At 42.3% G+C, this 15,770-nt stretch overlaps 1 protein-coding gene across 1 annotated transcript in view; it reads right to left on the bottom strand.

Annotated features, from left to right (window-relative positions):
- LOC145983963 (uncharacterized) overlaps positions 1 to 12,328 on the bottom strand; it is a 149,615-nt gene extending 137,287 nt beyond the window's left edge. The window contains exon 1 of the mRNA XM_083117185.1: positions 12,238 to 12,328. Coding sequence (XP_082973311.1) covers positions 12,238 to 12,299 — 62 coding nt within the window. The 5' untranslated portion in view covers positions 12,300 to 12,328. The remainder of the gene's footprint in view (positions 1 to 12,237) is intronic.
- Between the last annotated feature and the right edge of the window lie 3,442 nt (positions 12,329 to 15,770).

Raw genomic sequence — 15,770 nt, 5'->3', positions numbered from 1 at the left:
ATGCTCCAGACATACCATAAGACATTTCAAGAAATAAGTCTTGCCGGACTGCAGGAAAGAAAATAGGAAGAATGTAAGAAACGGGAAAACAGAGAAGGCGACAAGGATTCGTCATGGTCTCTGCACCATTGTTCAAGAGAAGAGTCATTATTAGAGCCCGGAAGTTCAGGCATTTATTTTCGTTAAAATAGGCAGGCAAAAAGGCATTTATAATGTGGAAAATAGGCACTAAAAATGCAAAAAAGGCAAAATAAACAGAAAAAAGGCACATTTGGAAGTCGCTTATTTTTATCTATAATTTCTGGCGAAATGTTAAAATCTAAATTGGGAAGAGCATTTCAATTTTCTCCGTCTTGATTGCACATAACTACAAGGTGCTTTTAAGTTCTCAACATTCATTGATAGTCGTCTGTCAGAGAGAATGTTTTTCATAATAGAAAATGATCTTTCTACTTCGACAGAAGTTATTGGAGCATACATAAAACAAGCTAATGTAGCTGGACTCATTTCGGTAACAGCATTTTCACCTTTAAGAATATCACAAATTGTTTTAAATTGTTTCAAGTCCTCATTTGCACTCACTACCCTTTTGCACTTTTCCGCAACAGCTGACCCCTTTTCTCATGTAACTTCCATCATCTACTGCATAGATTCCTCGAAGATTTTCATGGATGCTATAATTGTAATTGTCTCTGGCAATGCACCATAATGTGCAAAAATAAACTTGAATAGCACAGGAGTTTTTTCACTTCACGAATTGAAGCCGCTTCATATTCTGGAAGAGCATCGATCACCTCACTGATTTTTTCAATGTTGTTAGCATAATATATAGCTGCTGATATCCAGGTTCCCCATCTCGTCAAGACTGGTTGCTGAGGTAAACTAAGCTCAATCGCAACTTCCTGAAATTTTCGGGTTCGAGAGGGAGATTTCAGAAATATCTTCCTTGTGTTCGAAATCAACCTGTCCACTTCAGCAGTCAATCATGCACAAGAAATGTTAACCGAAAGGCAATATCCTGACTCAGCATGAAATACTTTTTTTCACACTTTTCTCCTTCAGCAATGTTGAAACATGCATGAGTTCAATATTACTTAAATAAGGCGAAAATTATTCACATAATAAACGGAAGAAAAATAAATGCCAACAACGTTTTTTGGGAGAAAAATAATTTATATACACACATGTTTTTTTAAAAAATGTCAAATTTCATTGAAAAAGGCAAGAAAAGGCATTATAATTAAAAATAGGCAGTGGGGTCCCAAATAGGCAAAATAGGCAAAATGAAAAGGCTTCCGAAACATTCGAAACAACATAAGTAACGTATATCCGGAAAAATTTTATCAATATATGCAGTAGATAAAAAGAGGCATTTTGCCAAACTTCCGGGCTCTAGTCATTAAGTAATCGTGTGCCTACGTCACGACGCGCGAGCTGAAAGTCGAATTGTTTTCGTTACTCTAGAAAGGTCAAATGGAGAAAAGAAAAGTCAAGGTCAATGCGAAGAATAACAGCCCAGACAAAACACGCGCATTCAGTGGCGTGCCCAGGATTTTACGTGTAATTTTTGGAAATCTCTGGGCACACATAGTTAATGTCCGATTTGAAGCAGAGTTGCAGAATATGGTTACATTGAAGATCAAGAAGTGCATCAAGCGTCAGCGGCCAAAGACAGAAATATTGTTCACAATACAAAACCGGATAAATTGAAGAAACACTCTCTGAAAATTGCTATTAGCTCCTGACAATGTAGAAAAGGACTCTACATATACAGTGAAATTATATTTGTGCCAACAATTTAGTAGAAAAACGCGGAAAAAAGTAACACCTTACAAGGAGGAAACACCTGAGTACTTACTTTATAACCCTCCTTGGCTTTTGTTGATACATGGAAAGGCCTAACTTTCACTATATTTTACCCGCTTGAGTATAAAAAAATAGTCATATATGTGATATTCGCGAGAAGTTAGATTTTACAATCACACTAAAAAATAATAAAATATGGTAAACACAAAAAATGGCACCAAAGTATTAAAATATTGTAACGAGTGCACTCACGGCCCCCGAAATGACGTGTCAATCATACCCCGGCACGGGGCCAAACGTCGTTATGGGTACGGGAGACCGGTCGTGACTCTCGGTCCAGGTTTTCAAGTTCGGTACTGAGACGGTCGTTTATTGTCTTACTATTGCGAGGCGGAGATTAATACCTTGAAATGTTACACTGTTTTGTTTACCTTTGATATGTAGATTCGAACAATCATAAAACAGTAATAGCATAGTATCTGGTACCTGAAAAACGTCAAATAATCAACACTGACGAACGGTAAAAAAGTGAATATATATTGTAACAACAAATAAAATATTGCAATCAACAACTGTTTACAAAACCTCCTCACTCTCACAACATTCACGCTATCTCTCTTTCACACACATGAGGTATTTTTACATGTGAAGTATGGATACAAATCATGGATCTCATTAACATATCATTCCTTTTAATTTTTAAACCTTTATGTGAATTTAGGGCATTTGTCTGCCAGCTCCTGTGCTCTTTTAAATTAACTTAAGTGCCAGCCCTCGGAAAGCGGTTAACTAAGGCAATTGGGTCGGCGTGGTTAAATCTTTCGTCCTAATGAACGAATGCATCCAGTCGTAAGCGCGACTTTATACTAGTTTCCCGGACGGGGGTATTGCACATCAGCCTCTCTCGTCCAATGAGAACAACTACTCAATTACATAGTGATGCAAAAACTTAATTGGCTCCAGCTGCCGGAATACACTAATCAATCGTCGGCGCGAGCAAAAATTACCTTAAAAACCACTATGCAACAAATAATACTATTTCACGCACACGACCTTGCAATAAAAACAACTACGCTTTCCACAATTAAAAAGGACTCATCAGTCAACTATTGACAAATTAAATGGCGCGACGGGGCGGTCGGTTACACAAAAATGGAGCACACTTTGACAATTTATACTAAATATTAAAGAAATGAAATGGAGCTTCTAACGCTGAATGCAGACAATTAAATTAGCACATCTGAACATGAAATAACTCTTTTTATAACAATACCAAAAATTATCAGACGCGGGGTTAGGTTTAGGTTTTTCCTGAGTAACTTTGCGAATAAGTGAGACTTCGGCGTTAACTGTACGGTGTTGATACTAACGACGCACGTTTACATGTACATGAGACCCTCTGAAGTATACTGTACCAGACTCTGCTACATGGCGTGGTCATTCATCTCTCCTGGACGCGGGACTTGCACACGGTTCCTTTGTGGCGAAATTGTCCTCCAAGGTCGATCGCGACGAAGAATAATTGCGACGATCTGTTGTACTTGCACCTCCTTAGTACTTCGGGCGTTCCTCTTGCCACTAGCGTCGGATGTACGTGGTCACGCGCCGGTTCGGAATCTCTCTGGTGACTGGCTTCGATTCGGCGTCGTTCTGGAAGCGTCGTTCTGGAGTCGTCCTTCAATCTCTCCCTCTGGCTTCGATCGGCGTCGTTCTGAAGACGTCCTTCGGGCTTTGGGCAGTGTTTGGCTTTGGTGTCGTCTTTGGCGTTGGCTGACTGGCTTCGGCGTCGTTCTGAAGACGTCCTTCGGGCTTTGGGCAGTGTTTGGCTTTGGTGTCGTCTTTGGCGTTGGCTGACTGGCTTCGGCGTCGTTGCAGGCGTCAGGGGGAGCGACGGCCCCCTTCTCTATCTTTTTTTAGCCCTCCATCCTTATGTAGTCCACGCTTGGCAAAAACAAATCACCGCGTAATCTTCACCAAAACAAGGCGCACACTGGTAACGCTCTATCTGCGATTCACTCACGGTACGTAAGGAAACAAAGTTCACGGACACAAAACAATAATCACGCGAGAGTGTAGCGCGGAGATGCTCTCTCTGTGAAATCCGGGTAAAAACTGTGTCTGGGATGGTAGCACCGTATATTTAAGAGAGATTCAAATTCGTCCGTTGGGAATGACGCTAAGGTGGCTTCGCTTCTCTTTCTGAGGGGTGGAAATGACCTCTGTCCATTGTCTTGAAACGCGGTCAAGTGCGCGTCGTCGATCCTTGCAAGCTTGAGCTCCAGCTGGTTTTTCCTGGTCATCCGTGAACATGGGTTCGAACGCCTGCTGCGACTCAAGCCCGGTAGCGGCGAAAATAATCCTTCCTTATCTTCGCGTTGGTGCAAATATGTCATGTCCTAAGCCGAAAAGACAGTTCCGCTGTCACTCAAGAAAAACCCGTCCCAGCTCCCGACGTCTGGCTCGGATACAAGTTTATCCACAAAATAAAATACCTCACACTTTCAAGTTGGTGCATAAAATGAATCAATAAACAAAAAATATAATTTTTATCGAACTGCGATTTACATGTCGCTAGATACCGTGACATCTCGCCCTCCTTCCGATCAAAAAATTCTGTAGGCGTATAAAATTTTTTACTACTCAGGGGCATGAAATTTTGACTACAAATTTTTTAACACCCTGTACAAGAAAAGTAAACCAGTTCGATAACATAAAACACATGATATAAATGATACTTCCAATTTACATAATAGATATACATTTTATACACTCTGGGTATGGCGCAATGTTATTTTATACTTCTAAAATGGCGCGATGTCTCTTAACCATGTTTCGCCATCCCATTCCTCCCTTCGGCGCTGACGACCTGACGGGCCCGGCTGTGGAGATGTGTGGCTGGGATTCGGACCGTTCGCGTTTCGCGTCGGGCTCCTTTGAACCCTCGGCGGGCTGCGCCTTGTGTGCCCGTTGTCAGAACGCGGGCTCTCCGGTCTACTGTCGGGGTGACGTTGATAATAACCATTGTTCACTCGCCCGTTGTAAAAGTTGCTGTCGCCGCTGTTGCCATGGTGACCCGGCGACCTAGGAGTTTGACCACCTCGACGTCTCTGTCCCCGATACTGGCGTCTCTGTCGTGGCGAAGGCGGATCATCTCGAAACTGGCGAACTTCGGCTCCTGGAGCGCGTTGCTGCCCATCGTACCTCCTCTGGACGAAATGGACGCGTGGGTGCTTGTTTCCCCGGTTTCCTTCCTCCTCCGGTCGCCTTCTTTTGTTCCATCTTTCGTTTCGCGTCCTCTCGCGTTCCTCTTCGCACTGGTTTAGGTTCTCTAGAGTGAGCGACATGGCTTCTGCATCGTAAACGCACGCCCCGTTGAGATGCCGTCTTATCTCTTGCGGGTAATGATATATTAGGGCCGCAATTATCTCCGACGTGGTCATCTGTGGCTGGAGAGCCTGGAACTCATTGAACTTACGCCAGAAATATTGTGCAAAAGTAAGTCCCCCGTTCCTGTCGTACCTCTCGTTCCTCAGTTGGATAAGCATCCTTTCCACTTGCATGGGGCGCTGAAAGTGTGTCAAGAACGCTTCCCTAAATGCCGAGTATGAATGAAAGTGTCTTTCATTCCGATCCAGCCAGTTCTTTGCCCGATCTTGCATTAGGCCTTTCAGCACGAGTAATCGCTCCCCATCCGCAAGTCCTAACTCCCGGGCTGTTGCTTCAAATTCCTCGATGAAGGCAGACGGCAATATCCTGTCGGCCCCGGAGAACTTCTTGAAATGTTTTTTATATTCCGGCGGGAACAGAGCTCTTCTCGTTGGTGCTGGTTCAGACCGTATATCTTCCCGGTTTGAAGTTTGGGCTTCGAACGGTCGCGGCGATGGAAGATGTAGTCCGGGTTCCACTTCGCTTCCCCCGTTGACAAGCGTAGTCGGTCTTGCGTCACTCGCGCGCCTTGAAGACGAGGGGACCGCATCTGGCTGCGATGACGTCATGGCTGCCGGCTCTCGCGATGATCCGGGAACGTCGGCTACGTTCAGTCGCTGCAGTTTCTCTTCTATTTCCTTTATCTTTTCGGAATTCCCTTCCGCTAGACTCGCTGCTCGCCGTACCTGTCGCTCGAGGGCATCGTTGCTCCGATTACAGGCTGACTCCAGCTGTGCACATTGTTGGCCGATGTGTTGCAAAGCTCCTTCCTGCTCATTTATGCTCTGCGCCAGTGTTGCCACCTTGGCTTCCTGTTCATCGATGCGAGCGTCTGTCCTGGCGATCCTGGATTCGATTCGAGCCTCGGATTCTTGGATCGTCTGAAGGAGTTGTTGCTTTATTTCTTCTCCGGAGGCGCGAACCGTCCCTTGGAGGCGTTCTTCCATCCCTCGTACGTCGGTCTGCATCCCTTGCACCTCAGCCTGCAATCCCTGGATGTTGGTTTGGACTCTGGTTTCCAATCCCTGGATGTTGGTCTGGACCCCTTGCATTTCAGCCTGCAACCCCTGGATGTTCGTCTGGACCTCGGTCTGCAATCTGGTTTCCATTTCTTGCATGTTGGCTTGCATCTCGGTTTTCATTTCTTGCATGTTGGCTTGCAACCTCTCGGAGTCGGTACGCATCCCTTGGAGCATCTGGAGGATAAGCTGGAATTGGTTGGCACCACTGCCACTTCCTACGTCATCTTGTTCCTTGCTGTGGTCGCTGTCCGCACGTGACGATGTACCCCCTTGGGCACTTGGTATCTCCCTTTCCATTTCCAACGGGCCCTTGCACTGGGGACAAGCCGGTCTGGCCCCCTCGCTGTCGATTTCGAAATCAGCAAATTCCTTTCCACAAGCCTCGCAAACCATCATGACGTCACTCTTGTTCAAACAGTCTATACGACGATTTCTTAATCTCATGAAGGCCTTTCGTTAATTATCTGCTCAATCTTCTGTCGCACTTTGGAACAGTTACGCAAACTTACGCGAGCTCACACAAAAATGTGAATTACAAATCGATACATAAAAAGAAAAAGGAGGTCCGTCGGGAATCCCTTATCCCGCAACTCAGCCTGATGCCATAAATTACGCCAACAACCAAAAAAAGTACACAAAAAGTACATAAAAATGCCCTATGCAGCTGCCCTTGCTGCTTTCGCCGAAAAAAATATCTGCCCTATTGTTACCAATTACGCCCAAAAACGTGTCCTTACACGTGAACCTACGACAAATACATGAAAATAACCCTCGAAATACAAAGCAAAAAACACAAAAATAACCAGGAACCTAACACAACAATTTTATGCGTGACGTATACAACAATGAAATTTCTACCGCTCTCGCAACCTGGCTTTCCTGGAAAGACATGACAAAGTTGCCGTCCCATGTTCGCGGCGCCAAATGTAACGAGTGCACTCACGGCCCCCGAAATGACGTGTCAATCATACCCCGGCACGGGGCCAAACGTCGTTATGGGTACGGGAGACCGGTCGTGACTCTCGGTCCAGGTTTTCAAGTTCGGTACTGAGACGGTCGTTTATTGTCTTACTATTGCGAGGCGGAGATTAATACCTTGAAATGTTACACTGTTTTGTTTACCTTTGATATGTAGATTCGAACAATCATAAAACAGTAATAGCATAGTATCTGGTACCTGAAAAACGTCAAATAATCAACACTGACGAACGGTAAAAAAGTGAATATATATTGTAACAACAAATAAAATATTGCAATCAACAACTGTTTACAAAACCTCCTCACTCTCACAACATTCACGCTATCTCTCTTTCACACACATGAGGTATTTTTACATGTGAAGTATGGATACAAATCATGGATCTCATTAACATATCATTCCTTTTAATTTTTAAACCTTTATGTGAATTTAGGGCATTTGTCTGCCAGCTCCTGTGCTCTTTTAAATTAACTTAAGTGCCAGCCCTCGGAAAGCGGTTAACTAAGGCAATTGGGTCGGCGTGGTTAAATCTTTCGTCCTAATGAACGAATGCATCCAGTCGTAAGCGCGACTTTATACTAGTTTCCCGGACGGGGGTATTGCACATCAGCCTCTCTCGTCCAATGAGAACAACTACTCAATTACATAGTGATGCAAAAACTTAATTGGCTCCAGCTGCCGGAATACACTAATCAATCGTCGGCGCGAGCAAAAATTACCTTAAAAACCACTATGCAACAAATAATACTATTTCACGCACACGACCTTGCAATAAAAACAACTACGCTTTCCACAATTAAAAAGGACTCATCAGTCAACTATTGACAAATTAAATGGCGCGACGGGGCGGTCGGTTACACAAAAATGGAGCACACTTTGACAATTTATACTAAATATTAAAGAAATGAAATGGAGCTTCTAACGCTGAATGCAGACAATTAAATTAGCACATCTGAACATGAAATAACTCTTTTTATAACAATACCAAAAATTATCAGACGCGGGGTTAGGTTTAGGTTTTTCCTGAGTAACTTTGCGAATAAGTGAGACTTCGGCGTTAACTGTACGGTGTTGATACTAACGACGCACGTTTACATGTACATGAGACCCTCTGAAGTATACTGTACCAGACTCTGCTACATGGCGTGGTCATTCATCTCTCCTGGACGCGGGACTTGCACACGGTTCCTTTGTGGCGAAATTGTCCTCCAAGGTCGATCGCGACGAAGAATAATTGCGACGATCTGTTGTACTTGCACCTCCTTAGTACTTCGGGCGTTCCTCTTGCCACTAGCGTCGGATGTACGTGGTCACGCGCCGGTTCGGAATCTCTCTGGTGACTGGCTTCGATTCGGCGTCGTTCTGGAAGCGTCGTTCTGGAGTCGTCCTTCAATCTCTCCCTCTGGCTTCGATCGGCGTCGTTCTGAAGACGTCCTTCGGGCTTTGGGCAGTGTTTGGCTTTGGTGTCGTCTTTGGCGTTGGCTGACTGGCTTCGGCGTCGTTCTGAAGACGTCCTTCGGGCTTTGGGCAGTGTTTGGCTTTGGTGTCGTCTTTGGCGTTGGCTGACTGGCTTCGGCGTCGTTGCAGGCGTCAGGGGGAGCGACGGCCCCCTTCTCTATCTTTTTTTTAGCCCTCCATCCTTATGTAGTCCACGCTTGGCAAAAACAAATCACCGCGTAATCTTCACCAAAACAAGGCGCACACTGGTAACGCTCTATCTGCGATTCACTCACGGTACGTAAGGAAACAAAGTTCACGGACACAAAACAATAATCACGCGAGAGTGTAGCGCGGAGATGCTCTCTCTGTGAAATCCGGGTAAAAACTGTGTCTGGGCTGGTAGCACCGTATATTTAAGAGAGATTCAAATTCGTCCGTTGGGAATGACGCTAAGGTGGCTTCGCTTCTCTTTCTGAGGGGTGGAAATGACCTCTGTCCATTGTCTTGAAACGCGGTCAAGTGCGCGTCGTCGATCCTTGCAAGCTTGAGCTCCAGCTGGTTTTTCCTGGTCATCCGTGAACATGGGTTCGAACGCCTGCTGCGACTCAAGCCCGGTAGCGGCGAAAATAATCCTTCCTTATCTTCGCGTTGGTGCAAATATGTCATGTCCTAAGCCGAAAAGACAGTTCCGCTGTCACTCAAGAAAAACCCGTCCCAGCTCCCGACGTCTGGCTCGGATACAAGTTTATCCACAAAATAAAATACCTCACACTTTCAAGTTGGTGCATAAAATGAATCAATAAACAAAAAATATAATTTTTATCGAACTGCGATTTACATGTCACTAGATACCGTGACAATATAAATGGGGGTCAAAATATTACATGTACCAAGTATAGTTTAGGTAACTTTTAGAATCCAGAATACAAAGGCTAGTCAATTTCTTCAGCATGTTTTTAAGCTTATCAGTGTAACAGTGGATATTCCTAGCTGGGGAAATGCTTTGTCGAGTGTGAGGATATAAGTAGAGGAATGCTTGTGTGGATCAAGCAGTGGGTGGGAGGGATGCCTATGCAGATAATATTAGCTGGTGGGATGCTTTTAACGTGAGGGGTAGCATCCCCCCGCGTCTTCCCTCCCTGCTTCGAATACTGAGCTTAACCTTATGTTCAGACAGGTTAGTGAGTTCTGGATCTACAGTTTAATCCTGCGTTAGGTCGCTTGTTTTCTGTAATGTACGTACATAACTACAGGGTTGGGGAAAAGGTGCACCCCACGCGCCTATCTTCAAGGTTCAATCTTTGAAAATTAATGAACCACGAGCCTTGACTGGTAACATGTCAGTTCTGGCCAATGCCTAATCCTCTACTCGTAAATTTGGGCCAGTCGTTTAGAGATAAAATTTATCACATAATGTGCAGAATAGTGAGAAGTTAACTGCATGGTACTCGAAAACGTTGTTATTGATGTGATGAAGAAACTGTCCGCATTACCGCAGTCACAATATAGGCAATGGATGCTTTGGAAATGATCGTCGCGATGGCTGCTTGGTGAGCAGGCTGTTCCCAAATTATAAAGATAGGAGAAAACCGGGGTTGAAGTATTCTTTAATAACTAATTGAGATTTTGGTCATCGTGGCGATGATCGCTCATTCCGCTTTGGAGACTTTTATGGACTTGAAAAAGTAACTATTCGTTGTCTTCAATAATCTCATTCATTTGTCCGTTTGGGTTAATTCTCATGATTTATTATATTATTGTTGGAGAGGAAAACCTGCTGATATACCAACCAATACCTGAAACATGGATCCTCTTCTAAATTACATTTAAATTTGTATGTGAAGCACTGAAAGAAGTTAACATCTGAAATAGCGCTCAAGATACTGATGTGTGTAGAGATACATTATTAAGAGCATTATTCAGTCTCATCAAGACATTACTAAATATTCAGCACGTTGACACGTTTAAGACAGAAATCAGATTAAGGGACGTGTACTTTAGAGATTCATTGTTCGCGTGATTATAAGGCTCTTTGCCTGATGTCACCTTTGTGAAACCAAGCAATGGGATATTTTGATTGCTCATTATATTCTGTTACTAACAGAGGAGCTTTAAAAATATGCATATAATTTTATATTTAGGGATGTAGCATATTCAATTATTCTATAGGCCAATAACAATTTGGAAGATATGAAAAAATGCGAGTTAAAAGTTCAGTTTGCTATCTGTACAGAAATGAGTGAAATATCCTTTTGAGGAGCGAATTTTTAAGAAAGTACAGATGGCCTGCAAAGAAATGAAAACTATCCAATTTGGAATCTGAATCAATCATAATTGAATGCGAAACACAATTTGTGAACAAGATGAAATAGAGTAGACAGAAAGCTATTTTTTGTCTGTATCGGCTTCTACAATGTGCCATTGTTTAGAATACGTTTACTTTATCTCCATTTTACTGAAGTCCCTTGGACATTTATTTTTTCACTTTGAAATATTTCGAAAGCATAATTCGCGCTAAATATCCCGAAACTAATTAATTTCCAGTAATCTCTGCCAAGAAAAAGGGTTGTCCAATTGGTATTTACTAAAGGTTTTATAATTTTTTTCTGTAAACGTTTTATATATTCTCGCGGCACGCCCTGCAGCTAAAGAGACTACTGCTTAGTTATGACCCCGCGATAACGTCAAGCATATCTGCCTACTTCAAAGGGCCCGTACAGATGAGGAGCACTTGGGATAAAAGCAAAGTAAAACAGCAGATCCGGATTTTGATGGGACTGGGAATGGAGTCCCTGGGTCTCCATTTGTATTTTCATTATTCGACGTCGTTTTCTGTCACTTTTTGCCTAATCGTGACGATGAAGAGTTGCTTTCATGAAATTGACAAACGGTTACTCGCAAACATCCAATGTCAAAACTCGAACCTGGGACTATCAGAGGAGAGATCACGTAACGTACTCGACCACGCAGACAGGTGGGGACGTGGATCCTCCACCTGCAAATAGGGCCCCACTGGTAGGAAATGGCTTTGAAAATGCCCCAAAAAGTAACAAAAATAATGAGGAATTAAACATGTGGCTAACTATTTTTTGAAAATACAGGGTAACACTTTCAAAAATTTATTGTGAATGAACTATTAGCATTACTAAGTGACACAGTGCATTAGTTGTTTCCGTTGGGCATCTGTAATACTCTTTGCTTTATCAAAAATATAGCACACAAAAAGCCTTCCCAGCTCCAGAAAGCGACATCTTGAATTTGCGGTGAAAAATGGAACTACAGGGAACACCTGCAATACGGAAAAACAAACAAACAAAAAAAAACTACGACTCTACTCGTTCAACTAATGTGTCACTTGCTAGTAGTTTCTACACAATATTTTTCTAAAAGTGTTACCATACTTTATGTATACCCTGTATATATATATATATATATATATATATATATATATATATATATATATATATATATATATATATATATATTATTTATATAGCCACGGGCCTCCGTACATACAAATCAGAGCCGTTAAAATGAATCGCAAAGATAAGAAATGTAACATACCTAGCATCGCAATGAGAACATGTTATGTATGGAGACTCTTTCTGTTCTCCCACAAGCGACATGTTGCCTTGGAGATGTTGACAGTTCTCTCGCCGCCTGAGCACTGAAACCGGTGGATCTACAGATTAAAATATGGGCGGATCCTTTAACCCACGATGCACATGAAACTGTGACGTCAGTCAGCATCCGTTCACTGTAACGTGCCGTAACTTTCTCTAAAGGAAAAAGAACCATAGCAACCGTTTACGTTGCGAGAAGGAAGCGTGCAAATCATTCCATTCTCGCACTGGCTGACCTTGCTTGCTTGATTATCTTTTCCTCCCAGCCAGGGACGTCGTTAGGGGGATGCCCGGGGGGCACTGGCCCCCCGAAAAACTGTTCTACAATTGCTGAAAATTTTACTTTCATGACAAATATTGCAAAATAGTTTTTCAGTAATTTTTTCTTTCAGTTAGAAACACTGTTCTTGAATTTGAGTGGCACGAACCCAAAACAACACATTTCTATCTTGTTTTCCTGGTTCTAGCTATAGTGGATGTCAGTGTAGGAACCTAACACTTCGTTGTTTCTCGGAATTTTGAGGGAGCGGTCTTTCCACCCCTAGCAGTCGCAGGTCAACAACAGGCAGGGTTGGGCGTTGGGTGTTGCCGTTGCGTGAAACAATGTTTCGAGCTTGAGTAGTTTGTGACCAGATTGAAGAACGACCGCTTGTGTATCGGTAAACCACATATATGCAGTTACAATTGGTCCCGAATCAGAGCGCAATACACGCTAAATAAGTATAATGGTGGCAGGATGCCTACGTAGATTATCATATCTCCGTTTAAGTAGTATTATTCGCACCAAATAACTATTCTACTATTGAAACAGTCTAAAACACGCAACGTGTTAAAAGTAATTATCTTCACAAACTGTACGATTTCTTGAGTCGCATATTTTTCTCGATATCGTGAAGACCGATTTTGAGAATCCTCCTTAACAAACGATGCCTTCCCGATGGCGCAGTGATAGCGTTGTTGCCTTGTAATCGAGGGGTCCCGGGTTCGATACATGGGTGGAGGTAGACAGTGGTCCAGATCTTACTTTAAACTGTAGGTCCAGTCCCGATTAGCCTTACTGTGCATAAAGTGGACTTAAAACACCAACTCAACTCAACTCCTTAACAAACTTTTCGAAGAATCGAAAATTTAAACAAGAACAAGTAAATACATTTTTGTCATTTTGAAGTAAATTATTATTATTATTGTTATTTTTTGGGTATTTTTGGTTCGTATGAAGTCAAGTACAATAACCAACCCTTGCAATAAGTCACTGGAAAGACATGTGTGGTTGCACACATATTTAAGTATCTATAAATAAATAATAACCCTTGGTTCGACAGCCTGGAAGGGCCTTGGTCTCCCTCTAACAATCCTACCTAGAGGTGTGAAGATATTTAACCAGTAATGGGGTGATGTGAGGTCAGCACGTCGAACCCCCAACCGTTATAGGGGATATCCGTAAAGAATAATTATATTCTTGTGGTAAGGAGTCGTTGTCATTTAACGAACTTCATTGATTTGTTCCATCAGCATTATTTAAAATGTAGTGCCATACTGAACTTACCAACTTAACAAAGGTACATTGATTGCTTAATGAGGCATTTTCCTTGTGTTGCAGAGCAGTTTCAGTTTTTGGAGTATTGCAATGTTTTACACAGTCCGTTGGAAGAATTTTTAGAATATTGATGTTTTGTCAAAGGGACCACCCCGGAATAAATATCTGTGGATGTTTTACAGGTTTCATCGTATTTAAGAAGGTAATTTTCCGGTGCAACTTTCCTCCGTACAACTATCTTTTGCCACTCAGGCTGAAGAGCCGATAGGTGGAACGACCTTGGCAGAATCAGAAAGGAACTCTTATTGGCACCATGTTGACAACATACTCAAGAAGTCCCGCAACCGACAGAACTCGAAGCGCTCGGATAACGGTGACATACACTTTGGTTGAACACAAAGAGATGTATTGTTAGGAAATGCAGTGATTTTATGGCACGTCCCTTTCTGGGAAGTCGGGGACCATTTGAAAACACACTTTCCCTTCATGCAGACTAGGGATGGCGAAACGGATCCGGATCCGAAAGTTCATGATCCGAAAATCCGGATCCGAGAGTTTCGTATCTCAATCCCATTATAATATTACCACACCTTAAAAGGTATTATGATCTTCGATTACAAAGAAATTTTTCATTAGTTAGTCCTACAAGTTTTTTTTCAAGTGTTGTTCCTAAAATACTTTGCTACGCATAGGCTAACACACTCGTGCACAAAAATAATCTTACTTGTTTAACATAAAATGTCAGAGGTGATTTTGTAAATGCCATTGAAACGAATATGTATTCATTCGAATGTATTGGAAATGGAAACACACATAAATGTGAGACATTCCATTCCAGGATGAAACCTTTAACATATTTAACAAGATAGAAATGTTATACAAATATTATACAATTGTTCTACAGTTACAGTTCTAAAAAATAAAATAAAACATTATAATATATGCAGTGTTATATAATTACAAAGTGTAAGACTAACAAGGGAGGTTATCTAAGTGTCCCCCCTCCGATTTCCATGAAACTTGACAGGTGTATAGAGGGGCTCAAAGGAAGAAATACGCACACACACACACACACTATATATACCGTGCGTCCATTTCGATCTTCAGCCGAGAGATCGGGAGAAGCGTGGCGGGCGGCGCTGATGGAGATGCCGACATTTGCGGCCTGTAATGCCCGCTTATTTTTATGAACATATGCAGACATTTATATAAATATTGCAAAACGAGCACTAACCTGTGTTATAAGAGTTGTTCAAACTGATGTCCACCTACATTCACACATTCGTGCCATCATTTGATGAAATTTTGATACACACGCAAAAGTTCTTCTTCCGTAATTCTTCCAAGTTCTGCCCTTATATTGTCTTTTAGTTCGTCGATGCTATGAGGGTTATTTCGATAGACTCTATTTTTTAAGGATACCCACAAATAATAGTCACATACGGTAAGATCTGGCGAACGTGAAGGCCATAAACCTTTAGAAATTATTCTGTCATCAAATACCTCCCTTATAGCGTCCAAAGAATCAGCGGCGGTATGGGCTGTGGCCGAATCTTGTTGAAAATACCCATATTGTCTCTCATTATCTGATAACAACTGAAAAAACGGCGCGAGTATTTGTGTGCGGTACCTCTCTCAATTTATTGTGTCTTCAAAAAATATAGGCCCTATTATTCTTTTTGCACTTACAGCACACCACACACCAATTTTTGCATCATGTAACTGAACTTCGTGTATTATTCGGGGATTTTCAGTACTCCAGTATCTATTATTCTGTGAACAAACATGACCACGCAAGTGAAACCATGCCTCATCCGAAAAAAATATTAACTGTGGATCAACAATACCATCTACAATATTCTGCAAATCCCAATTACAGAAATTTACTCTACTTACGTTGTCAGGGGGCAGTAATTCTTGCACTATAGAAACTCTGT

This window comes from Lepisma saccharinum, chromosome 2, assembly GCF_977018435.1.
Source record: "Lepisma saccharinum chromosome 2, izLepSacc3.1, whole genome shotgun sequence".
In the NCBI taxonomy this organism is placed as follows: Eukaryota; Metazoa; Arthropoda; class Insecta; order Zygentoma; family Lepismatidae; genus Lepisma; species Lepisma saccharinum.
This window is presented reverse-complemented; position numbering and strand designations above follow the sequence as displayed.